The sequence below is a fragment of the Callithrix jacchus genome, chromosome 15 (genome assembly GCF_049354715.1).
Source record: "Callithrix jacchus isolate 240 chromosome 15, calJac240_pri, whole genome shotgun sequence".
NCBI classification, from domain to species: domain Eukaryota; kingdom Metazoa; phylum Chordata; class Mammalia; order Primates; family Cebidae; genus Callithrix; species Callithrix jacchus.
Window position 1 is genome coordinate 93615564 of NC_133516.1, and position 26260 is coordinate 93641823.

Here is a 26260-nt window from a genome sequence, read left to right on the forward strand (position 1 = left end):
TCATTATGCTCCTTCAGGACATCTTGCCTGGAGGGTTTTGCTTTTGTCATCACCTAAGCCTTTTATGTACTAATCCAAGATCATCATGCAAATAGTTCCTTCTCATCATTTTGGTGCCAGCTCATAGTTTGCTAGTTCTAGGTCAGTATATGGAGAGGTAAATTGTTTTTTTTTAAATGTCTGCGTGATAAACGCTTATTTTCAGAGGATGAACTTAATTAAAGTTTGCCCAGCCCTTCTGAACTGCCAAAAAAAAAAAGAAATACCCAAACGATCACGTACGATCACGTATACATATTAATATACTCAAGGGTAACTGTTTTTAGGAATCATTTTTTGAATTAGAATTACTGGATCAAAGATTATGGGATTATTATTTTTGATAGATTTTTTTCCATTTCAGAGAGTTTAATTATTATTATTATTGAGATAGAGTCTCTCTTTGTCACCCAGGCTGGAGTACAGTGACATGATCTTGGTTCACTGCAACCTTTGCATCCGAGGTTCAAGTGATTCTTGTACCTCAGTCTCCTGAGTAGCTGGGATTATAGGCATGCACCCCATGCCCTGCTAATGTTTGTATTTTTTGTAGAGATGGGGTTTTGCCATGCTGGCAAGGCTAGTCTTGAACTCCTGACCTCAGGTGATTCGCCCGCCTTGGCCTCCCAAAGTGCTGGGATTACAGGTGTGAGCCACTATGCCCAGCCAGAGTTTAATTTTAAAGCATAACTGAGTGAAAAAATTTTTAGTCCAAGTTAAGGTAGTCATGACATGTAGCTTTATGAAGCTCTAAGCTGATCCAAGGACTTTCCATTACTGCCCATCATGTCTGGACCTCTCACCACTCTTCAAACTAGTCTCCCTTTAGCCTATAATATTCAGCACGAGGCTACTAACCCAGTCCGGGAGCTGACCATAGGTGTGGAATGTTTTCATTCCACATGAATTTCAAACCAATATGAGACCTTCCTCTGCTTTCTTGGCTGTTTTCTAAGCCCACAACTAAACATTCTTAGGACAAAATTCCCATCACAAGTCATTGTTAAGCTGCCTCTAAGAAGAAAACAAGCTGTAGCCCTGAAGGAAAAAAGCATCAAAAAGTTGCCACTGAGAGAAAGTTGGGGTTGAATGGTTAGTCATATGTATGACATGTCAGCTATAGTATTCTTCCTCTATAATGAGCTGTGCAGCGAGATCTCTTTCTCTCTCATATAGACACATATATGTGTGTGTGTGTGTGTGTGTGTGTATGTGTATATTTTACTCGGCCTCCCAAAGGGCTGGGATTACAGGCGTGAGCCACCGTGCCCCGCCTGCCTTTCATTTCTGATCCACCTCACTTTAGTCATGGGCCCTTCATTATGCTCCTTCAGGACATTATGCCCCTTTGACATGTGTCAAAGTAAAATTTGACAGGACTGCACAATTTTGTGTTTTCACTGCTGCAAAGCTTCGTGTTTCAAAGGCTGTGTATGAAGTGCATACAGTGTGAAGACGCTTTTGTTCTGACGTCTTCTGAATTTTCCACAGATTATGAGCACTCAGTCCATTGAATTGGTGCTTTGTCTTCATGTGATATGTTAGATGTTTGCATATACTTCTTGTGGCCTGTTTCTAGAAGGAAGAGCACTGACTCTCTGATGTTCTTTGAAATAAAGGATTGGACACATAGGCACCACAATATGGCAGGAGCAGAACCAGCTGATTTTTGTCTCGATTTGAATTGATTGGTTTTGGCTTTTGATGTTGATAATGATTGACTTGCTACTCTTTATTATGAAAAGAAAACCATTGTATGGATGCTTGGTGTGGATTTAGTATAGTCCCCTTGTTGATGAGTGCTTAGGATTATTTGAATTCTTAAGCTGTTGCAATTTAATATTTGGCACATAAACTGTAGCAAAGAGGAGAGAAAAAGTAACTATTCAGCTAATTTAGACTCCACAAAGCCGTTTGCCTCATTTTAGCTTTCAACACTTAGATCTTTTAAAGCCAATTTTCACCAAAATCAAACTTAGCAAACTAAGGCTATCCTTGTAATAAATGTGTTGTAAGTAGAGGCATTTTTTTCCCCTAGAGATTTGACTGCTTCTCTTCACAGCTATTAGACCAATAGTCCTTTCTATAATTAAAAAATCCTATATGTACTTTAAATATGCCTCAGTATAATGTGGTATTTCTTAGCCCACAATAAGTTCATAAATGCTTCCTAGAGACACTAAATATGAAATCTTTAAAATGCTCTTTTAGTTTAAGTATTTTGCTGCTCTTTTTTTACTTCTGTCTTTGAAATCCTTGAGGAAAAAATTTAAAATCATTTAAATATCTTTCTTCTATCATTCACTCATTCAATAAACATTTATTGAGCACTAACCATTTCTTATGTGATAATACATAGACATCTGTCCTTATAAAGCAGTTTTACCATCGCTTTTAATTGTACCAAAGCTTGAACATTAACTAAACATTTTTAGAAAGACGTCAGTATTCAAGAATCAGTACTTTAAGTAGGATGCTGTGTACAGAGTATTCTTAATCTGAGAATCTCAGAAATATAGTAATAGAATTAATAAAGGCTGTCGGTAGCAAGAGGGCATTGGTAAGTCCCAGTAGGCTCAGTATATTTAAGGTGGTGGAACGAGATGGAAACAACACAGATGTAAGAAGCCCCAGCTGTGTAGAGTTGCTCAGGTATCTCTGACTTTTGAGGCCGTAGAATAATATTTGATGCCTATGACAATGCTTTTTTAAGGTCCTATCTTTATTGAAGCAAAAAACCAAGGGTAGGACATGTCAAGCCGTTTCCTTCAGGTAGCGCTGTGAAGGTGATGTCTTCAGCCTGCATTGTTAAATGTCAAATATATATCATGGTCCTAATATTGATAAAAGCCGTGACTGTGGGATAATGAAACTAAAACTATAAGTGTTTTTAAAACCTTTTATTTTTGGAAATCTCAAACCTATGCAAAGTAAAAAAAATAGCATAATGTGCCCCTATGTACCCCTCATCCTGCTTCAAAATGTATCAATATTCAGCTATTCTCATTTTATCTTTTATGATGCCCACTTCCCACCCCTACTTTATTATTATTATTTACAATTTTATTTTGTGATATAATTTATAGATACTAAAATGCACAAATCTCAGCTTTACAATTTATACAAATAGGTGCACCCTGTAACTCTGCCTATACCATAATATGCAATGGGATTTATATTTACTATTGTGGATGCTGTAAGTATTTGTATGAGATCAAGAGAAAAATTCTCCATCCACCTACTCCCTCACTCCTAGGCATGGTGGTTAGGTTTTATACATGGGCTTGAAAGACATCAGATAGATGAGCTTTTGTTTCCAAATTACTAGGAAAAATGTTAATATTCATCTGAATTACAGACTCTCTGAAATACTCTCTTTTTGTACCTCTTCAAGATATATATAGCTGTCATGAATTGATGGCGAAAGAATCAGTGGAAGAACATTCATGCGCCATGTTAATCGTCAGAGGCTTTTCTTTGTTAGAAAACTGGCTGGAATTAGATTCACATAACATTATCTCAGGTTTTTACCTAAGTGAGAAAATATGAGTTTTTCTTTTTGATTCCTAGTAACCCATTTTTGAGCTTTAATTCAATAGCTTCATCTTACCCTTAGATTCCTATAGCCTCTTAACAAATCAGGAAATTAATAAACTTCCAGCTTATCCTGAGGTGTCTTAACTGCGGAAGTTGAAGTCACGTGGGTGTGGTTGAATGGTGGGTGGGGCATAGAGAATCTCTGGGGCATATTTGGGGGCTGTGAGAAAATAGGCAGTGTGAATTGAGAAGGTTCTACTCCACCAGGCTCCTCCTCCTTGCTTCGTCAAGCCCAACCAGTTCATGATTCAGACCGCTGCAGATGAACAAGACCTTAATTCTATGGGTCAGAGATATTCACAATATTTATTTCCTCTTTTGGTGTGAAAAATTGCAAGGTAGTACCAAGACATTTAAAATATGAAGCCAGAATTGTTCACTCGTTGCCAAGATATTATTACTTATGCATAGTGAGTGGTATTTTGTGAGGCTGATCATTATAATTCTGCAGAAAACTGCCTGTATTCCTGTGTCCCTCTTGAATAATCAAAATCCAGAGCTTCAGTAAGAGTGCTCCTCATTTACAAGGTTAATTCCTCCAATAATGATGACTACAGTCTCACCCACATTTCAGAGCTGAGAATTTATTGCATACAGCATAAACTCATTGGATATGCAGTGTAAATAACCTTATTAAGAATGCAGTGAGGGGACATACATTACTGTTCTGTTGGGTCACAAGGGTAAACACAACAAGAAAATGAGGTATTTACCACTAAGTAGCCCTGGTGATTTATTTTACTGTGCCTTTTTTTCATTTTGAGCCTTTTAAAGTGTAGGCTGCCGGGATACTCTGCCATCACCCAGACATTCGTTTAGAAATTCTAAATTCTGGAGGATGTGTGAACTGTCCCAGAGGATAACACCAGTTCCTATGAGTTAAACTAAGTTCGAATCGAGATGAATGTTTCAGGTGAGTGTGAGTTAATAGTAAATCTGCTTTTGTTTTTGTGCTTCACGTGTTTCTATTCAGGTTTGATGTAATATATGATGGTGAATTTCTCTCTTCCGGTATAAAAAAAACTCAACCAATGTAGGTATAAGCAGTACAATGTAAGTAGAGGCCAGAGACAAGGCAGAGCAAGATATACTAACTCTTCAGCTGTCTCTTGTGTATGGTCTGTATTTCCAGTTCAACTCTAAATGCCTGGACAATAGAAAGTTGTTCTCTACTTCTTTTCTTCCTAGAGACAGCACCCAGGATCAAAATGTGCAAAATGGGAATAACTCCAGCAGCCAAATGGACTCAAGGTTACATATCAGAAAAGCCATATCAAAGCTGTAATATTCTCAGTGACATTCCCCTAAGAGTTACTCAGCCTAGTACTGTATACTTTTCCAGTCCTTGAAACAACAAAATATTTTTAGAAAGATATCAGTATCTTTGAGCTTTTAACAGCTGCTGTGATATTCCTTTACCTGAAAATTATGATTAACAGATGACTATTTGCTAAATTACAGGTATGGTAAAGTGGAGTAGAGTCATGAGAAAAATGTTTGGTTTTATGATTATCCCAAAGTGAGAGTCATAATAAGTGCATTTCATAATCGATACATTTCTTCAAATAAGTAGATTGTTGAGAGTCACTCATTTGGTCCATTCTCTGATTTGGAGGGAAAAGATGAAGTTCCTTTCCTTTCCTTTACCTAGCACCCACAAGATTCCATTTGCAGTTACTTTGACCTATTTAAAGGAAAGGTGATTTCTCAATTTTTATTGCTCCCAAATCTATGCCTCATAAAAGTAGAATGTTTATTTCAGTTGCTTAAATGTTTCAGTTAAATCACAAGACATGTTGACTATCAATAGCAGAAAAGAGAGCAAGCTAACTAACAGAAGACTTGAAGTCATTGGTCCTCATGCGGTATGAGGAGCAAGAACCTAAAATTTGGCAGGAACAGGTCCATCTCTTCCGGGGGCTTTGAAATTGAATGTCTAAAGGTAAAGTGTGTTCAATGAAACCTGAAGAAATTTCCTCACAGCTTTAACTCCATACTCATTGCGGTGCCAAATTATCTTCTCAATTTATACCTGCCTGTTCCATCAGTGTCGGCTCTAACCAGATAGACCTGTTGTTTCTAATTCTGATTTCTTTTTTAAGTCTGAACCATTGGTAAAAGAAAATTTCTCTTTCTTTGTCTTGTTCAATTTCTTTAAAAGAAGCCTGGATTGGGAGTGAGATGATATTGGCTCTGTTCCTTGCCCTTAGGCTAAACAGCTGGTGACCTTGGATCTTTTACCCCTTTGGGCCTTGGTTTTCTCTTTGTTAAATGAAAGAATTGGGCTGCATACTTCCTGAGATTCCTTCCAACTCTAAAGTTCTCTATTTTACATCCTTTAAAAATTATTTTACTTTTATTTAATCATATAGTACTAATCAATGAAAATTCACTGTCTTTGGAAGTGTAAGTCTGTGATGGGATCTGACAGAACACTTGCTTTCATAATATATTGCTTTGATAATCAATATGACCAGGCAAGAGAGTCATAAAGTTGTATACTAAGGATCTCTTCACAGAAGAGATGTCTATTCGGGAAATCAGATGATTATCAGAAAACTCAGACAAAAGTCTGGATTAACTTTAGAAACTGTGCTAATAGATTGTTATACAACCTTCTTTACTATAGAGATAAACCTGCTGAGAACGCTAGAGGCTGACACTTGCCAAGCAGGATACCCTGTCCTATGGAGTAGGCTAGAAGCACAATCATGCAAGTTACCCTCAACTCAGTATGTAATTACATACGTAATTCTCAAGTCTTGTTTACCAGGATTATACCTTTCTGAAGACCTTGGGTATTGCAACTTTAGATATGTAATTGATCTTCTATAACTTATATTTTTGGGGTCCCTCCCACCATGAAATTTGTCTATACACCCTTATCCTCAGTATCAACACATTTATATATATTAGGATGGACACTTCTTTAAATAGTTGATTAAATATATTGGTTATGGTTGACTTGTAGAAGTTTATATTTTGCTTACTTTCTCCTCAAATTCTAGGTAATTTTGCCTAACTTTTAATGTTAGAATTTACCTGCTCCATTCAGAAGTTCTTAAAAAATAAATGATTTTTACCTGAAACCACAGTTTAACACATTTAAAAAAGAACGGCTACCTGTAGCCATCCTCTAATCCGATGCCATAATTCAGAGCCTATCTTTCTCTTTGAATGAAATCTTTCAGAATTACATTTTCCAATTATTTATGATGTCACCATATTTCTTTTTTTATACAATGAGGTAGTCAGCTTGAAAAAATTGCACAAATGTTATCAGAAGCAAGAGCTCAACATCAACTTCACCAAAATGAAAATTATCATTTGTGAAGTTATGATTACATATCCAACTGGGTGATGCTTAAAAAGTTTACTCTCCAGGTTCCGTGGGGCATTTCAACTCATCTTGAAATGCCATTAAGGTGTGGTCTCCTCAAATTTACCTTTCTCTTAGCACTCACATGTTAGAGATTGAAAATTATTAACATATACTCTTAAAGTTTTTAAGGTAACGCATGATGCACAGCTCCAAGGATTTAATTGCATTCTTGAACATACCTTGAAAAGAACAAAAATAGCTGGAAAGCCTCGGTCCTTCCCAACTCCATTCTTCTGCAGTGGGGTAGGAATACAGACAAGTTATTTAATATTTATGTAAAAATAAATCTCAAATCTCACCAATTCTATAACTAATGGGTAAGTCATTTAAAAATCTTTATTTCAGGCATTTATAGAAGCCTTGATTTTCAAATATATGTACATATGCCATCCTTTAGTCTGCCTGGAATAAACAATCAATTTTTTAAAATTGACAGTCTATTCTCTGCTTTAAATGAAATCAGTAGAAAGCTACAATATTCAGTTCTCCAAAAAGTTTTCATTTCAATGATTGATTAACTTATATATTCAACTAGTATTTATTGATATCTTACATTAATCAAGAATACAGTCATGACTCTATTCATGGACCTCCAGAGAGAGGTGCGGTTACCCAGTACCCTCAGGCAATGATAAAAGCTATGAAAAATAAGAGAAGTGTTATCTTTTTTGAATACTGTGTTTATTGTCCTGAATGCTAAGATAAGGGATCTGGAGCAGAGCCGACTTATGATTATTTAATTATAGCAAATTATAAAATGCTGTTTTTTCTGTCCTCCAGTATCCACCTTTCAGCACAATGCAATGAGACTCAGGTGCAACTCTACATATACTGGGTTTGTATGAAATGTCACAAAGGCAAGGAGGATCACCTAAGCCAGACTGGGACTAGGACACATAATGAAAGTTCAATATTTAGGGTTGTTTTTAGCTGTATGTCGCAGAAACTTAACGAAGGTGCTTTATTTTATTATTTTATCTTATTTATGTAATAGTCTGCGGGCAGAAAGTCCAGGGTTGTTATGATGATATGATGACATGGAAGTCCCAGATGCCCTCTAGCTTTTAGCTTCGCCATCCTTGGAGCAATGTGCTTTCCTCTAGCTTTTAGCTTCGCCATCCTTAGAGCAATGTGTTTTCCTCATGCTCACACACACAGAACAGCCCTATTGCCCTTCTAGACCTTATGTTTCAATTCTAGAAAGAGAAAAAGCGAAAAGGTAAAGAGCAAAGGATACATTGTGTAGGTTTGCTCCATTTCTCAGGAAGGCAATAACTCTGAAAAGCCCAACCCTGTAATTGCCATTTACACTTCTTTGCCCAGAACTGCGTCACACAGTCATCTTCAGATTCATGGGATTGTGGAAAGCTACATATTTTCAAACAGAAACATTAGCCATTAAATTAATTTCTATTCTAGAAAGGAAAATTAAGCAAATAGCTATTAGGAAAGCAATGAAAAATGTCTGGCACAGGGATGATTTCTGCAGAAACTGAGAATTAAAGCAATAAAAGTTCTCAGAAGCCCGTCTAGAGACCTACAGAAAAGAGACGTTTCCTGTCATTTAACGTTTCTTCTCAACTTTTTTCTTCAGGAACAATGAGAAGGAACAGTCTTAAAAAAGAATGTCTGTGTTTTTGTTTTTTTGTGAGTTGCTGTTAAAAATATTGTTCATATCTTGGTCACTGGTCCTTTGTACACTCTTAAATGAAATCCCCTTTTTGCTGTTTGAATTTTGTTCTTTAAATGCATCACAAAACCTTTATTATATCTACTCTTCTTAATTATAAGATCCTTTAAATCAGTTTAGAAGTATAGTAATAATCTAAACAAACAAATGTGATAATATGGTGACCTTGAGAAAACATATACTTGATTCTTAAGGTATTTTCTTAATCAGATATCTAGAACAATGGACCTTGAGCTCCTCAATAAACAGAATACACAGATGTCGTCAAAAAACATGCTATCTTAGTTTGCTTTCTGCTACTACAACAGAATACGGCGGACAGGTCAATTTATACACAATAGAAGTTTATTTGGCTTATCGATCTGGAAGCTGGAAAGTTCAAGGTCAAGGAGTTACATCTGGTGAGGGTCTTCCAGCTGCGTCATAACAGGGCAGAAAGACAGTCGGATGGTGAGGAAGAGCAGGTGTAGGAGGCAGACAGAAAAATGGGGGTCAGATTTATGTGTTTATCAGGAGTATATTTCATCATTTTTCCACCTTTTGGCTAGCATCATGTGTAGGGGCACACTCCTTGTTCTTGAGAAAATGGCGCGAATCCATTTCTGTGAGCAGAGCCCTCTTGACCTGGTCACCCCCTGATAAACACTGCCTCTTAATACTGCTACAGTGGTAATGAAATTTCAACATGGGTTTTAGAGGAGACATTCAAACCATAGCCCATACCCACACACATCACTGCCCAGAATATTTCCTGTGTAATGTAGGAATTAGACAAAATAAAATTGTACTAAAAGCATGTTAAACTATTGAAGATACAGCCTTATTTTCTAATTTCAGCATTATATGGAGTATTTATTTCCTAATCCTTCTAAATCCTTTTGGCTTGTATTTCTTAAAACTTGAGGAAGGCACACCTCCTCCTATTCCTTAGGATGAATGTCAATAAATACAAATACCTATGGAGTTGCCATTTCTTGCTGAAACAGTGATTGAAAGCTGACTTCCATAAAGCTGTTTTTTTTTAGTAACACAGTACCTTGATTTCAAGGTGAGAGCTCAACTGTGGATCCAAGTCAAATAAATTTTCACGAATAAACTTGCAGAATCACATGGTTCAAATGTGGATATTCAGTAGTCTTTTGCCTCAGAAAGCATAAGGAATAATGGACATTGTTTAGGAGAAGAAATTATAACCAAGAGGGCACTAGGCATGACTTACACAAGCCCAACATTATTGATTAGGTTTTGCACAAATTATTCTTGAGGGCTCAGTGTATCTGTATAAAACTCATTTTCCAGACTACTGATCATATTCATAAAAGTAATAGTTTTAGCGTTTTTTCTCCTGTTTTAATTTCATATTTGATAAATTGGAGAGTCTTCCTTTCAGTGTGAATTATATTTCCTTTTTTATCTTGATTGCATATTGAGCTGATGGAACATGAATATGTGAAGCTATTGCTACCTCCTGGCTGTTGGCATCTATAGACTGGGAGTTTATGGGTGCACTCCCACCGTGAGGACATTTTATTTTTTGTATTCAGAGTAAATATTTGCTTAGAGAGGAGCTGAGAATCAGTAGTGGGCAAACACATGCATTTCTTTACTTTTGTTTTCCTATTACTACACAGATTATCATTAAAATTGCTGTAATGTCAATCTCTACTTTCTCATGAAAACCTGAAATTCTGAAAATTAGGACACCACAGAAGAGCTGTTTTCAAAAAAATGAGGTTCAAAAATTTGCATGCACAAAAATGCAACAGATTGCTAGCTGCTCCAATATTTATTCCACCAAAAAAAAGAAAAAATCATTACCTCATTTACTCTGTTCTAAAGATTGTCAGACTCCCGATGGCACAAATGAAGTAATCTTTCAGCAACCTCACATTGGTCTTTAGAAATGGTGAAATCAGGAAGCCACTTAACGCTGAATCCCCTCTCTATTAAGAATTCTTTTGGAGAAACAGGAGAGTTGCTGTTTGGCACCTCCAAGTGCATGGGAAACCTGCTGACTGAGAGCGGGCCCAGGAATCCAAGTCTAGAATGGTTTCCTTGTTCATGAAAGGCTTGCTACACATGCATGTGTTCGCAGAGAGGGCAGGGGGAGAAGATTTCCGTCGTGTTTCAGAATGTAATATTGTTCACCTTCCAAAATATTTATTAGACTAAATCAAAAATATTATTTGACCTAATGATTGTTTATGTAAAGGTTAAAATGGTTTCAGGTAATTTTAAAGGACCTCAGTTCCTAAGAAAAAGTTGTGTCTGCTTGCAAAATAGTCTTTTAGTGGCCTTAATATTCCCAGCTGTGTTCATTGTGGGCAGAAATACCTTGGGTTTTAAACAACATAAAGTGGTTTCAAAAGTTTGTTTTAAATAGACAAAGTATTTAACTGTGGGAAAAAGGGACGAGAGCTGGAGGCAAATTGGATTCTAGTTTTCCAAAGAGGAAAGTAGGTAAAACTGTACCAAAAAACCCTTTGCCCAGCGAAATTAGCAGATGGTCTAGATCCCCTTGGGGTACACAGGCTCAATTCAATACTTCTTTGGGATTATTCATTTAAAGGGTGTAATCTCTTCTGAAATTTTAGTAAACTGAGTAGGAATAAACTGTATTACCAAATTTGAGCTTTATAATTTGTCTAACATGTTTTAAAAGAGTTATTTATGCTTTGGAAAAACAAAAATAACACTTACATGATTTATTGTTGGCATAGAAGTATTTTCTTACAGAGTTAACTCCTATATGGATTGAACTTCCAGAACTCGGCTTGGTGAAGCAAGTATGATTCTATTATCTGTATTTGAGATAAAGCTGGACAGACAGTGAATACATGGGAGCCCAGATTTAGGTTTCCAAAAGAATCCTTCCTCCAAGAGTAATGAGTCAACTCAAATAGGATGATGTTTATTGTGAATAAATATAATTTCCTTCATTTTGGGTATGAACAAATAAAAACTAAACCCAGAAATTTTAATCGTAGGATAGGAGCGATGAAATTTAGCAGCAGCATGTGTCAAATTAGCTTGCTGGCCGGGAGCGGTGGCTCAAGCCTGTAATCCCAGCATTTTGGGAGGCCGAGGTGGGTAGATCACGAGGTCAAGACATCGAGACCATCCTGGTCAAGATGGTGAAACCCCATCTCTACTAAACATACAAAAAATTAACTGGGCATGGTGGCGCGTGCCTGTAATCCCAGCCACTCTGGAGGCTGAGGCAGGAGAATTGCCTGAACCCAGGAGGCGGAGGTTGCGGTGAGCCGAGATCGCGCCATTGCACTCCAGCCTGGGTAACAAGAGCGAAACTCCGTCTCAAAAAAAAAAAAAAAAAAAAAAATTAGCTTGCTGTATTAGTCAGGATTCTCCAGAGACACAGAACCAATAGGATGTATCTCTATCTCTGTCATCTTTATGTCTATCGACTTATCTATATATCTATCTAGGGAATGTTTTAAAGAAAGAAATTGGCTTATGCAATTGCGGGGCTAGGATGTCCAAAATCTGCAGGGCGGGCTGGCAGGCTGGAAATCCAGCGAGGGGTTGATGCATTCTTGAGGCTGAAATTGCAGCAGGTGGGAAGCTCAGGTAGAGCTTCTATGTTGCAGAAATGCTTCTTCCTCAGGGAACCTCTGTCTTTATTCTTAAGGCCTTCACATTGTATGAGGCCTATTTACATAATGGAGAACAATCTGCTTCACTTAAAGTCTACTGATTGTAAATGTCAATCATGTCTAAAAACCATCATCATAGCAACATCTAGATTGGTGTTTGAACAAACAACTGGGCACTATAGCCTAGCCAAGTTGGCACATAAAATTAATCATCACACTTGCTTAACAAAATATGGTTTGAGAGGTACAAGATTTGGAATACTTAAGTAATAGTACTTTTCAGCTCTGCGTGGTATGCTCACTAGCTCCCACCTAGAGGATTATGTCTGGTTTTAGAACCAGAGACAGAGGACAGGATGCTGCTACACTAGCTGCAGGATATTCAGAAGTGAACATGTGTTAGGGAGGCTTCAGCCTATCATAAGAATGATGGAAGGAACTGAGGTCGTTTTGCCTGAAAAATGGAAGAGCTGGAGATGATGTATCAGCTGTATTCAGTTTGCTGTATTAAAATCTATGGTGCTGTCACACATACTTTGTATTGTTTCAAGGAGGAGGAATAAGTAACTATAACAGAAAGATACAGTTTACTTCAACATAAAGATGAATTTTCTGATAGTCACAGTTGCTCCAAAGATAAAATGGATTACCCCTCATCAGAAGCTGTGAGCTCTGTAGGGGGTTTACAAGCACAGACTGGCTGGTTTTTGATAAGGACATATGTATATATGCCTATATTTACACGTATACACGTATATATATGAGTATGTATGTCAGTGTGTGTGTGTGTGTGTGTGTGTGTGTGTAAGAGGGAGAGACACTATGAGACTATGTACATGAATGGTTACAAGAGATTCAAGAATCTGATGGTGTATTGGATTAATTAGATGGCCTCTATTATTATTCAAATGATTTTTGAAATAACTGCATGAATTTCCTTTGAGAGTTGAAACATTTGAACCCTATAATGATTTTACATGGCTACACAGAGCTAGAATAGAAACTGGTTTGGCTTCTGCTAGACTACCCCTCAGTCACCTGTCCTTTGGTGTTTACTACACTTAGTTTTTATCAAGAATAAACATAGAAATAAATAAATATTAATAAATGAATAAAATTAAATATTCTGGAGTTCACGCTAAGTCATAAAATTGAAAAAAATGCCATTTTTTTTAAACAGTAAAATTAAACTACGAAGACCATGTTGTGTTCATTTGTGGGCTTGGGTTCACAGTGCAGGCAATGGTCTTAAGATGGCCATAGACATTTTCTCCAAGACATCTTGAAAAGTTAATGATTTGCGTCTGAAACTTATTCAGATTCATTGACTAGCCTCACTGCTACTTATCAATGGTGTGGTGGCTTGTTTTATGTTATTAAACGATTTATTTTCTTTCTTATTAAAAAGTCTCTATTTTTATTTTTGAGAAGACTCCTTTATGGACAGTGGTTTTATAAAATCTGTTCAACAATGACTATCCTGAAACAAAACTTCTGTATCTATAGTACTTTTCCCATGTACAGTACTCTCATTGCAGTATTTAACGTTGGCTATGTGGAGAAGGATTAGAAGGAAGAATACACTTTGAAAACTGATGGAGAAAAGGACTGATTAATAAAGTTCCATTCATGAAGGAAGGGTCAGGATACGAATACTTTTCCATGTAGGTTGCATTCTAATCAATAACTTACATATTTCTGTAAGTTAAGCAATATATTTAAAAACCCAGAAAATGTTCTAACCTGATTAATTTTGCTCATCTTCCACCCTCTGCTTGGTTAAAATAACATCACCTTAATTTCTTTCTGAATGTGTTAAAACGTAGCTGTGGGATGTTATAGCTAACCTACTTTGAAAAGAGTGTAGGAAAAGTGATATCAAGATGATATGTTTGGGCTTATAACTTTTTCCTTTCCAAATGTACTTTTTGTATGCTGAAAATATATACATGCAACTTTGATGCTGGGCCCAATGGACATTCCCTATAAATGGGCATACAAGATCCACTCTTTTTTATTGCATTTTAGGTTTTGGGGTACATGTGAAGAACATGCAAGATTGTTGCATAGGTATACACATGGCAGCGTGATTTGCTGCCTTCCTCCCCTTCACTTATATCTGGCATTTCTCCCCATGCTCTGTCTCCCCAACTCCCCACCCCAACTGGCCCTCCCTATTTCCCCCGACTCTTTACTCAGGAGAATGCCGATACTGGCCAACTGGATAGTGCTGTCCAAAAGCAATGGGATTTTAGTAGAAAATGATCCCCTAGAAAGAACATATTACTGACTTGTCAGACTTCTAGATATGGTGAATAATTGGACGCTCTAGTGTTTAATCCAGTCCAAATATGTGCAAATGACTAAAAAATATGAACATCATATAAAATTTGGGTGATTTCAAATAAAAGCCTTGATTGTTTTTTTATTTTTTTTTGTAAATAATTGAGGTTTCTGGCAATGTTGGATAGCATATTCCTGGATGGCAGTAATCTTCTGGAAGAGTATAGCCAACCTCTGCTGCCTTGAGGCAAGGACTGAGCTGTGTGCTCTCCAGCTGGACATGGTTCCTGCTACTCGCTGAATGTGTCCATACGCCCATTCACCAGGTGGCTTATATTACTTATCACCTTCCAGCCTTGGTGGTCCTTACAGTTTGTTTCCTGTTCTAGAGAAGAGGGGATGCTCAATTTAACTACTGGGTTCAGGACAGACTCCCACAATTCTATAATGTGTATTGAAAGTATTGCAGTAGCCTGTTTGTAGCTTGCTTGTTGCTTAGAATTGTTGGTTTTAAAAGGAATAGCACTGTCTATGACAATAGAAATATGATTAGACCAATTTTTCGTACCATTATCCAGTTTGTGGCTTTCAACAAAGATTTGCTGGAAATACAAACCACAATTTCAGTGCCTTTATTGTCAATAGGGCAGTATTGGTGAGCTGATACAGTAACTGCACTTGAATAGACATCAGCACTCCAATTTACAATTATTTCAAATTTAATGCCTTTGATTAGGCATTTCCAGAAATAAGTAAGCTTAAGTAATCCAAGAAACAAGAAAATGCCATACAAATCTGGGGATGATTTAAAGGCTTTCTTAAAGTTATTCAATATCAGTTACCTAGTAAAGCTAGTTCCTGGAATTGATCATCTGTAAATAAATAACTGTGAAGAATTATAGTACCATAAATACTGTATTCACCATGAATTCTTCATTGAAACCATCTAGAATATATTAATAAATCTTATTTGTAAGGGGACTTATTTAAAAATACCCGAAAAACAAACAGAGGTTGAAGTATCATGCCATGTAAGAACAATATATCAGTATTTCCACTGATGGTCTTAAAGTAATGAATTCAGCATTGTAAAGATAATATTTTCCCCTTTTGTGGTAAAATAATATGTATAATACAATAAAACTTTAGGCTTATAGCTGCTTGCTAAGTTATCAACTAACAATTCATGCTGATCAAAAGTAAGGCTAATTTATTCAGCTTTTAGACTCGAGAAATATTTGGTTAGATTACTTGTTGAGCTGGGAAATCGATTGTACTTATGTTTGAAGCTTGTTTGGGCCTTCTTTCAAGTGTGGCTGAGTCTGTTTCTATAATTTGTCTACAATACTGTGTGGCCTGAAATTCCATGAGGACATAGAGCCAATTTATTTGTGTATAATAAAAGTGCCTGGACTACAACTCATTTTGTAAGTAACTGAAAAGCCTGTAGCCCTCCTATAATTCAGCTCTGCAGTAAGAAAGCCATTACACTGTTTCTATGAGATGCCAACATACTAGTTAAAAATAAAAGGTAAAGTGAGCTGGGCCAGGGTGGGGAATGGGGGTGAGATCTCTGATGTTCAAAACTATTTTCTGGCTGCTGGATTAACTGATTATTTTAATCCAAATGAAAAATCAATATACATATATTTTTATGTTACTCAGTTTAGGCCCAAAGAGGAACTCTGAAAATGAGGCTACACATTTGGATGGAAGCTACAGACTTCATGAAGCACAGGGGTTTAGAGGCACACATTTCTTTTGTTTGTTTTATAACGTCATGCTTTAGTGTGAAGCTAAAAGTTTGCTTTGAAGACAAAATGTCATCTGCTTTTCCCATATTTAAAAAGTGCTTATATTGAATAATATAAAGGACATAATTCTCCCGTAAGCGAGATCATAAAGTACGAACTTACTCTCCTTGATTTATAGCTCCCTGTGACAAGGAGGACTTTCCACTTTCATTTTCTAACTGGAGTAATTCAGTCATTGAGAGTTTAGTTATATGACTTTTAAAGGATGATGGGAATGAGCCATTTAGGTAGAAGAAATAGTTACCAGTCAGAATGCCTTCTTAGTCTAAATTCAACCTTCTTTAGGAACTAAAGGGCACTGGTCACTTTTCCTCTGATTATGAAATATTAAGTCCTTTTCTGGACAGGATAGCTCTTCGGCTATCAGATAGTGATGAATATTTCATATGGCTAAAATTATTCCCTGACAGAAACATATGCTGCATGTACAACTAATCAAATATTCAGCCAAGTCACTCAGCCTGTAAGACAAGAAATCTCCCTGATAAGGGGCTCCGTGTTTTCCAATAACTGGTAAAATTTCCTTTGAAATTTTGTGGAATGTATAACATTGTTGTTCATCACATTTTAAAAGTAAAATAGTGACAAATAATGTGAGCTACTTTCTCTCAACTATTTTATCTTTTCCTTGCTGAAAGCCTCTGATGGAATTACTGTCTTCTTAGCTAACCAATTTGTAGAGTATGTGGGTAGTGGTATTCAATATTTATGAAATGCTCATTTTCTCATAGGACAGAGCTACTGATTTTTTTTCTATAAATGTCAGAATTTATTAATTGCTACTTGAACCTGTTGCATTTTCATTTTAAGTTTTAAAATAGTAGAAGACATGATGGTTATGTGTTCAAAGCAGAACCTAAAGCATTGCTTAAAATATTTAGCTTGAAAGCTCCGTTATAGAGTAGAACACACATAATAAGTTTCTGGAGAATGAGAAAAAGTTGCAGTTACTGTCAACATAATTAGGAAGACCTAAAAGAAATTTCTCACGATCATTTAAATTATGTATTTACTTATTTACTATTGATACATAATAGATGCATATATTTGGGCACAAGTGCAATTATTTGATACATTAATGTTTTAATGCTTTTAATGAGTACCTAACCCCCTCACATACAAGACAGCTTATATTATAGATATTTGAAAAATCAGTAGATTCACGAACTTCATACCTATTCATTGGTAGAATAGTATAAGAATGCTTGTCTGTGGAGCGACACTTCTCTGCAGAACGTGAGCCTGGATTTGTTTCGTGTAGAAAGTACCAAGCTCTCACTCAACACTAAACAGGAAATAGAAGCAATGTGAATAGCTTCTGGCTATTATATTTTTAGTAGTTACATTCAATTTAAAATCACTTACCATGTAGGGAAAGAGTTTGATCCAGGGAATTGACTAGAAATTTTAAGAGGCTGAAGTCTTGGATTTTAATCTCAGTTCGCAGTGGCCATAGGCAACTTGCCTCTATCCCAGAGGTAACTGAGAACGTAACCGTTGTTAAAGTACTCCAAGCCAATTAAATAAAATGAAATCTGATAAAGGTTAGGCCAGTGGAATCACTGATAGAGCAATGTGCTTTTTTCAGGGTAGCCATTATTATTAAATGGCAGATGGAGTAATATAAATCAATACAAAAGGCTTCAATCTTCCACACAATTATCCCTAAGCACAGGAGTGCATTTTGGTACTAAAATAGTAGCAAAGCATTTCACTACTTCACTATGGCCAAAGCAACCTGAAAAGTGTTCGCTGTGGTGCCTGTATCCCAGCTTCCCACTCTTGTTTCCAATGAGAAAGCATAATAGCTTTTGGAGTGGAATGCTTAGATGACTTCCAAACTGGGTTCCAGGCTCCAAAGGCTGGTGGAGGCGGGAGTTGGTTGGAGGACCCTAAACAAAAGCAGAGGTTATGAAGCAAGTTCAGTGTCGAGCTCCCTACACAATTGGGTCCTGTTGGGTTTGTTTGCATTGTCGGCCTCTTAGTCATTATTATTCCAATCAAACAAGTTTTCACGATGATATTCCGTATCCCGTTTTCATCACTACATGAAATGTAGTATTGAAAGGGCCTGGCATCTTTCACAAAGCACAACAAGACATTGATAACTGTGCAGATTAGCTCGATTTCCAATCCCAGGCCTTGTTTCTTTATGATTTTTTTCCAGCAGGCTTTCCCTCATCAGGCTGAGGATAGCTCACTTCACATATACCACTCATGACTTCTGTACAGTATAAAATACAAGCTCAAACGTGGGTAGGGGAAAAAAAAGAGTAAGGGAATGAAACGAAAACAAAGAGAAATAGAAGGAAACAAAGATCTCTAAAAGATGAGCTCAGGTTTCATGGTGGTGATGATTAGTCTTGCAAAACCTTGTGAGACCTGTGCAAGCATTTGCTTGTCTAAAATTCAGTTTTTTCTTTCTTTTTTTAAAAAAGACATTTCAAAAAGAGCAGCTCTTCTCTCATTTGAAGGCTCGACTCTTCTCTGAAACAGTTCAGTGAGGTCAGGCGTTTAAGCACTCAGTCACATGCGGCAGAACCTAGCACATGGAGGACAGCTGACTCCACAGAACCAGGGACTTGGGTAAGTGCCCAGCACTGAAGCCACCTGAAGTGACTGAAAATGCTGCCTTTTTAACTAAGCATGGAAGACTCAGTTTAATTTAATAATGTTTTCTTTTTAATACACAAGACAACCTCCAGGAAAACTCCTATAGTTGTTGTGGTTCCAGTGATGGGTAACGTTTGGCCTGGGAAGTGTCTTCAGTATAGCAAAAGGAGGTGAAAAACATCTTCCCTTATTTGAGTACAGGAAGATAGAAACAAAATTGTATTTTGTACATTTCAATCGATCCCAAATATCTTGATTATATTTGAAGGAAGGACTGCATCTTTTGGCAGTTTCTTCAATCTTGAGGCTAAGGTCAAAAGTTGTGCAGGATTTGACACACCATTGTGTTTCAGACGTGAATTCCAGCGACAGACTTTGCCAGCCTACTACAGCCCGCAGATGTTATGAATGAAAGCAAACAGTTTATGTTTTAGATTTCCTATCAGGGTTCTATTGGACCAGAGAAGCTGGCTGGATATGTGTGGCATCATCTCTCATTACAATGATGATATGATAATTAATAATTATGGTGTGATTTTCTTTTAAATAGAAATTATTCTAATGATTAGCCTACTATTGTTAAAATTGACACAAAATCTCACATAACCTGGGAGAAGTTATCTATGACTAAGAAGAAACATTGTGATTTCCATTTCTTGGGTGATTTCTAAGGCTCCTTCCATTCCAGTGGCTTATTCCATTTTGTCTGTGGTAAAACCAGTTACTTTTTGGTGTTAAGGAAAAGACCTTAGATTTACATATTTGAGATAATGACCTTCTTGGCTTTCAGGGTTATGACATTATTCATTTTGCTCCTTTGAACTGGATTCTTATAATTCACATTAAGGGTCAAAAATAAAGTAAAATCAAAAACAGTTCAAAACTGTCAGTTTAAATAAATTTGGTAGCAACAACGAAGAGGTTGAGTTTAGTTAAACACCCATCTTTATTTTTTCATTTTTTGCTCACTAGTTTTCCCTCGTGTGACACATTTCAGAACTTTCATTTGAATAATTGCACCTAATTTTGTATTTTTAACTTTCCCTGTGTACGTTTTTATTTTTCTTTACTATTGTAATACTTAGCTAAATATAAAAATCTAGAAATATATTGTATATACTTTCATTTTAGAGATTTTCAGAAACATCCTCAAAATAAAGTAGAATTTTCATTATTGTTAATATCTGCATAATACAGTAACAAGATTATGGTAGGCATTACAGCAAATTCTATATTTCTTGTTTTTCTCTCTCTTGTCTTTCATGGTTCTGGGAACTAAGGGGAAATTCTACATTTCTTTCAAGACATTTAGAGCTTTTATTCCCTTAAAAAGGCCTATAATAATGCAGAGATAATAAACCACTGAATTTTTTTTTGCAGGGAATCCTTATTTTAAACATAAGTTTTGAACCACTGAACTGTGAGCAGATGCTCAGACTGTAATCTATTCAGTTGTATCAAACAGTAAATGACTGAAGATACATGTTTTCATAGCTTTTTCAGTAGCTTCAATCACATTAAGTTCGTGAGTAGAGAATGATAATCTTTTATATCATTTAAGTACCTATTAGAAATGTTTGCTTGCAAGGAATTCATTTTTTTTAATTAATTTACAAAATCTGAGCTTTTTTTTCCCTGTATTTAAGGTGAAATGTAGATCAAGACTATTAATTAAGCTTGATCGGGTTTGCTGTGTTTTCATTACAAAGTGGTGTAGCTGGAAGCCAGACACATCAGCTTAATCAAGACATGATAAAGTAAAGCACTAGACTGGATTTTACAGATTCAGAGTCACTGCTGATTATTATTAGATGTCTTAGTTGATTTCAAGTGGGAAATTATAGGAATTTCAAACTCTCAAGACTTTAATGATGAGGTAAAGACAGATACACCCTTACAAAAGCAGCTGATCAATCATACCAGTTTGAATGAACATCATGGTATTTTACTGCTAATGGACAATGGCCTTTACCAAGGCTTACAAAAAAGTATATTAAAGAGAAAGTACTAAAAGACAGTATTTGCTGAAAGGAATTTCCTTAGAAATAGATTGTGTCCTGTTCTCCAGTTTTATATGTTGTGCCATTTCTAATCATATTCTAATTGTTTATAGCAGGGTCGGCAAACCTTTTGTAAAGGGCCAGATGGCAAATATTTCAGTTTTTGTTGGCTTTTGCTACGATTACACAAATATGCCACTGTATCTCAAAAGCAGCCAAAGAAAATCTGAACACAGATCAACGGTGTTCCAGTAACATTCCATGTATATATACTATGCTGTGAATTTCACATAATTTTCACTTTTCATGCAAGGTTATTCTTCCTTTGATTTTTTTTTAACTATTTGTAAAATGTGAAAACAATTTTTAGCTCATGGGCCATACAAAAATAGATATTGGGCAGAATTTGGCCTGCTGTAGTTTACCAATCCCTTGCTTTAAATTTTAATTTTCTAGAACTCACAATAAGATATCCTAGAACATCAAGAAATAGAACCAAAATTATATACATGGAGCTTTATGGAATTTTTTCTTGTAAAGTGGCAAAAATGTTTTTTAAATTATGAAACCAAAATTTTAAAAAGTGGCTAAGCCACAAGACCAGTAGTTAAAGTTATACTAACATAATAATTTCGTTACATCTATTGCTGTATCTGTGAAAAATACTGATGCTAACTTCACAAAATATATTTAGTTTGATTAAAAGTTACCTAAGGCCAAGTGAAAATGTCAATGGCTTTGTTTGTTTGCAAAGTTAGGATTCTCTATAAAATGATACTTACTTGAACCTTTCACTAACATTGTAAGTTTTTGAATCTAAAATTGCATCATTCAAAAAGTAAGAGTCTGAAGACCACTTATTGTCATCTACTAGAATTTAAAGTGTGTATTTGCTCATATGTGCTTATCTGAGAAAAGCCAGAGTTATAACTACATTATCTCTCAGTTGAACAAGACAGAATATAAATCTTTACATTACATGAGTTGTACTTTCAAATTAAATCATTTTTCTTTAGATAAGAAATATTATGGAATTGGAAAGAATCTATGGTCAACTTTTCTATTTCAAATGTAATTTTTCACAATTTTCATGTAATAAGTTATAATAATTGAATAATTTAAAAAATTACTCATCTTTTAGAAATTCACCATTCTTATCAATAGAGTACATACATTTACAAATTTTTTGTGCATTTGAGTATTACGTATTTGTGCTCATGTATTTGAATTCTGGCAGAGCAATTCTAATTAGAGAACTTTTGAATAAATACTTAAAATTAAGGTAATATATTTCTGTTTTCTAAAATTCTTTATCACTTCTATTAAAATGTGTGCCACTACTGTCAGTAAAGTGAAAAGGAGACTTAATAAAAGATAGTATTGTTTGACTTGTTTAGTTTACAAAAATCAAAGTTATTTATGGGGCATAAAAAGTACAGCTGAGCTTTATTTGAAAAAGTGAACCAATTAATTAAAGCTATTGAAAGAACATAAAAATACTAGTGAGACCTAAAAAAAACAACTAAATCTATGAACTCAACAATTCAAGCAATTTTTAGTATGAGTTTTATATACATAGGTATAATTTCAAATCAAATTCTATACCCTAAGTCCCATTTCCTTTTGTATTAAAAACATACAAAAATAAATATAAATTATTTCTAGTGATGGGTAGATTGATTGGATGATTTTGGTTTGATTGATGTCTAGACAAAATTGAAAAGTTTAGTTTAATCAGTAATGGAATATTTAAACAAGAAAGCATTATCTTGAGGACTAAATGTTGATACACTTATTTTTCCACATTTTGAGGATATGATACTATCCCTTTTGTACCAAGATAATTGTTCATGTAACAAACATTACTTGAAAATCTGCAGTGGAGCTGGCTCTCTAGTATCTCCTAAATACAAAGGTGAATATAATATTCTTGCTGTCACGAAGCTTAGAGATTTACTAAGAAAGAACAAAGATGTTCTTTCTAGGAAAGAACAAAATCCAAAGAGTGATTTTGCCCCCTAGGAGACATTGGCAATGTCTGGAGATATTTTGGGGTATCAAGACTTGCGGGGAACTATTCCTGGTATGTAGATGTTAAATACCCTACAAAGCTCTTATGGCGTTATCTGGCCCCAAACGTCCATAGCGCTAGCTTTGAGAAACGCTGATCTAAGCGCATAGCATTTTTAGAACTGCTACTAAAGTCTGATGCATAGACTCTGATGAAAACAGAGAAGAAGTGATCAACTCTATGAGCAAGAAGGGGTTGTTTTGATAGAGGAGTGTCTTGGAAGAAGAGCTTGGGAAGTCTTGAAATGCTGAATGGTGAGATGTCTTTGTGGAGGGCTGGTGGGCTTGGGAAGAGCTGCTGTATCGCTGGAAGCAGTAAAGTGAGCAAAGGTATGGATATATAAAATAAAGTATTGAATTTGGGAACTGTAAGAAGTCTAGAGTGGATACATTGGGCATGGGGAATAGAAACCTGACATTGGGCAGATAAGAACTTTTTTGTGTGTGTGGTATGATGTAATTGGAGCTTTCTCCTGAATGGTATTGAAAATAATAAAGGGTTTCAAGCAGGGACATGACATGATCAGGCAGTCTATTTATAAGATTCATCAACCTTGGTGTGAAATGTCACAGTTATTAAAGGAAGCACAAAGTTTTGTATAATTTGATCAGAAAAGAGCCATAGGGCGAATGAGTCTCTCAGTGGGAAGAAGAATTTCTCCTTTTTTCCCTACAAATGTTTAGCTTTTGATCCAATACTTTTCTCTTTATTTGTGAGGACTCTGTCAAAGAAATACAAACATTCTGAATTCATTTTCAGTGGATTCATAGCGCATGATGTTGCTGATTGGCTGACTTCTCTGGGCCTAAACTGCCATGTTATAGCATCTGGGTGCATTGTCCTTTCCTGGAAGTTCAGATTCCAGATTCCAGCTATTGGAGTAATGGTGAAGAAAAAGAAAATATGCTTTCCAATAACAAAAGACAGCTAGAAATGGAATCTCACCTCTAGCCAAACCTTATTTCTCTATCTCAGTGGTTTTTAATACCAAAGCTTATTAGAATCACTGCAGGAGCAATTTGGACGTTCATATTTCTTAAAACTCCTCAGGTAATTCAGATTAGCAGTTACGATAGAGACCATTATATTACCTTAACTGAAGGAACTCTCCTATAAATACGGAATATTAATCCTCCAATTTTATTTTGGCTTCTTAAAAATTTTCTGAAAGTTTTTTTTCTCCAGTAAACTTACCTTCTTATTTATTAAAATAAATTTGCATTTTCCTTTTATTTTTTTTAAAGATGAGGTTTCACCATGATGACCAGGCTGGTCTTGAACTCCTGACCTAAGGTGATCTACCCACCTCGGCCTCCCAAAGTGCTAGGATTACAGGCGTGAGTCACCACGCGCCTGGCCTCATATTTGCATTTTCTAAGCATGTATCAATTATTAAAGAGTAGCTTTCTGACATTGTTATGGTACAAGGTGGACCTCAACTATGATTTCTCACCTAAAGTTCATGAGTTAGGTGACTCTCCCTCAAGTAGCAGAGAGATAACTAGAGATTTCAACATGGAGTTTTTCAACGGGGGCATGCACACTCTTAAAAAGTCTTATTTTGTGCTGCTGAGCTCTGTAATTGATTGGTTAACATGGCTAGTAGGTAGTGTGCTAGCCATGGAAAGGCTGGGAAAGGCTATAGCTCCTTCTCGACTCTTCAGCTACAGATCGCATACTCCATCCTAGGTAGCTGCTTTGGCAATGGTTTTTTGTTTTGTTTTGTTTTTTTACTAGAGTGCTACAAGAGAAACTGTATACCAATCCTAATTCATCCTCGTAAAAAGTAACCAATGATGTCAACTTTAATCCATTTTTTACAATTAGTCATTAATTATCTGCTCTATGTAAGGGGATGATTTTTTAAAATCCATTAGGAAGCAGAAAGGAAACTAAGGTTCAGTCTTGGTTCTTTATGAATTAATTACAACATTGCATCCACGGGCAAAAGAGACAACACTATTGGTATAAATTGTCCTCGTCTCTCCAGTCTCTTGAATATACATAATTTTTGCATTTCCTTTCTCTGCCGTCAAGTTTTCCCTTTGCAAAAGAATTTCCTCTAGATACAAGTTTCCTTCTAGCTACCTTCCTGTTTTTCTCCTTTAATTCACAAATGAATTCTCTATATCAATTCCCTCTACTTCTTTACCATAATATATATTTATAACAACCATCCTCCCGAGACACACACAAATAAAGAATCAAACTCTATAATCCTACCTAGAACTTGGAAAATACGTTTTCTCTCAACATTGTTCCTGTGAGTGTTCAGTCTTGGAATGCTAATTTCCCCTTGTTTGCTTCTTCTGAGAAGTCAATGAAAACTTGTCTATGGGTGGGAAGGTTCAGTCCATGAGTACCATGTTGCTGTCTTGTTCTAAACCAGTAGCTTTTAAACTTTTTAACTGTGACTCAGAGTAAGATATGTTATGTCATAATCTAATATATACACACCTCTAAATAAATACAAAGCACATATATATTTTGTAAATACTGTACAAACACAGTGCTCTCTGATATGTTCCATTCCATTCCAGTCCTTTCTATTTGCTCCTATCCTATGCCATCCTATTCTATTTCATGAAAAATGCTGTTCTTGACTCATTAACCAACATTCTAGCACATTATTCATTGCAAATTATTGTTCTAATCTAAACCCATGATTTTCAGCAGGGCCTGTGGAACAGAGAATTAGTAAAACTCTCCAGTGGTCTGTAGGTAGTTTGAAAAATAGCTGTTTTTGTTGTTGTTGTTCCATTACCTTGATTTCTTTTTCGTAAAGACAACTAATTTATTTAGATGTTCAAATATCACATACGGGGGAAATTCAACTATTTTATGTTTTTCAAATACCTAATCCCTGCTCTTCTTCAAGTCTCATTTATATTTCCTCTTTGTTTTATGGCACTGACCAAGGAATAGACCAAACTAAATAGCTGTTGTCATTCAATTGGCAACTAGTTATGTATTTCTGGGTGACATCTTTTGTGTAAGTGTTTGGGTAGAGACAGTTTTGCCATGACCAGTCTTGGTTTTCGTACTGTTCCTGATAGAACTTTTGCCAAAAAAAATTGTATTCATTTATTATATATTACAATATACAGAAAAGATAGGGGTCTTCATGCCTGTAAAGATTTATATGTTCAAATTTGCC

The 26260-nt window shown here is 35.8% G+C and overlaps 1 protein-coding gene across 6 annotated transcripts in view; it reads left to right on the forward strand.

The window, feature by feature from the left end:
• ZPLD1 (zona pellucida like domain containing 1) overlaps nt 1–26260 on the forward strand; it is a 237911-nt gene that overhangs the window by 158981 nt on the left and 52670 nt on the right. For 2 of the 6 annotated variants that reach the window (XM_017965278.4, XM_035274306.3), the window contains exon 2: nt 4401–4549. The exons of the other annotated variants lie outside the window; for them this stretch is intronic. In XM_017965278.4, coding sequence (XP_017820767.3) covers nt 4537–4549 — 13 coding nt within the window. In that variant the 5' untranslated portion in view covers nt 4401–4536. The remainder of the gene's footprint in view (nt 1–4400; nt 4550–26260) is intronic. 6 annotated transcript variants of the gene reach the window in all.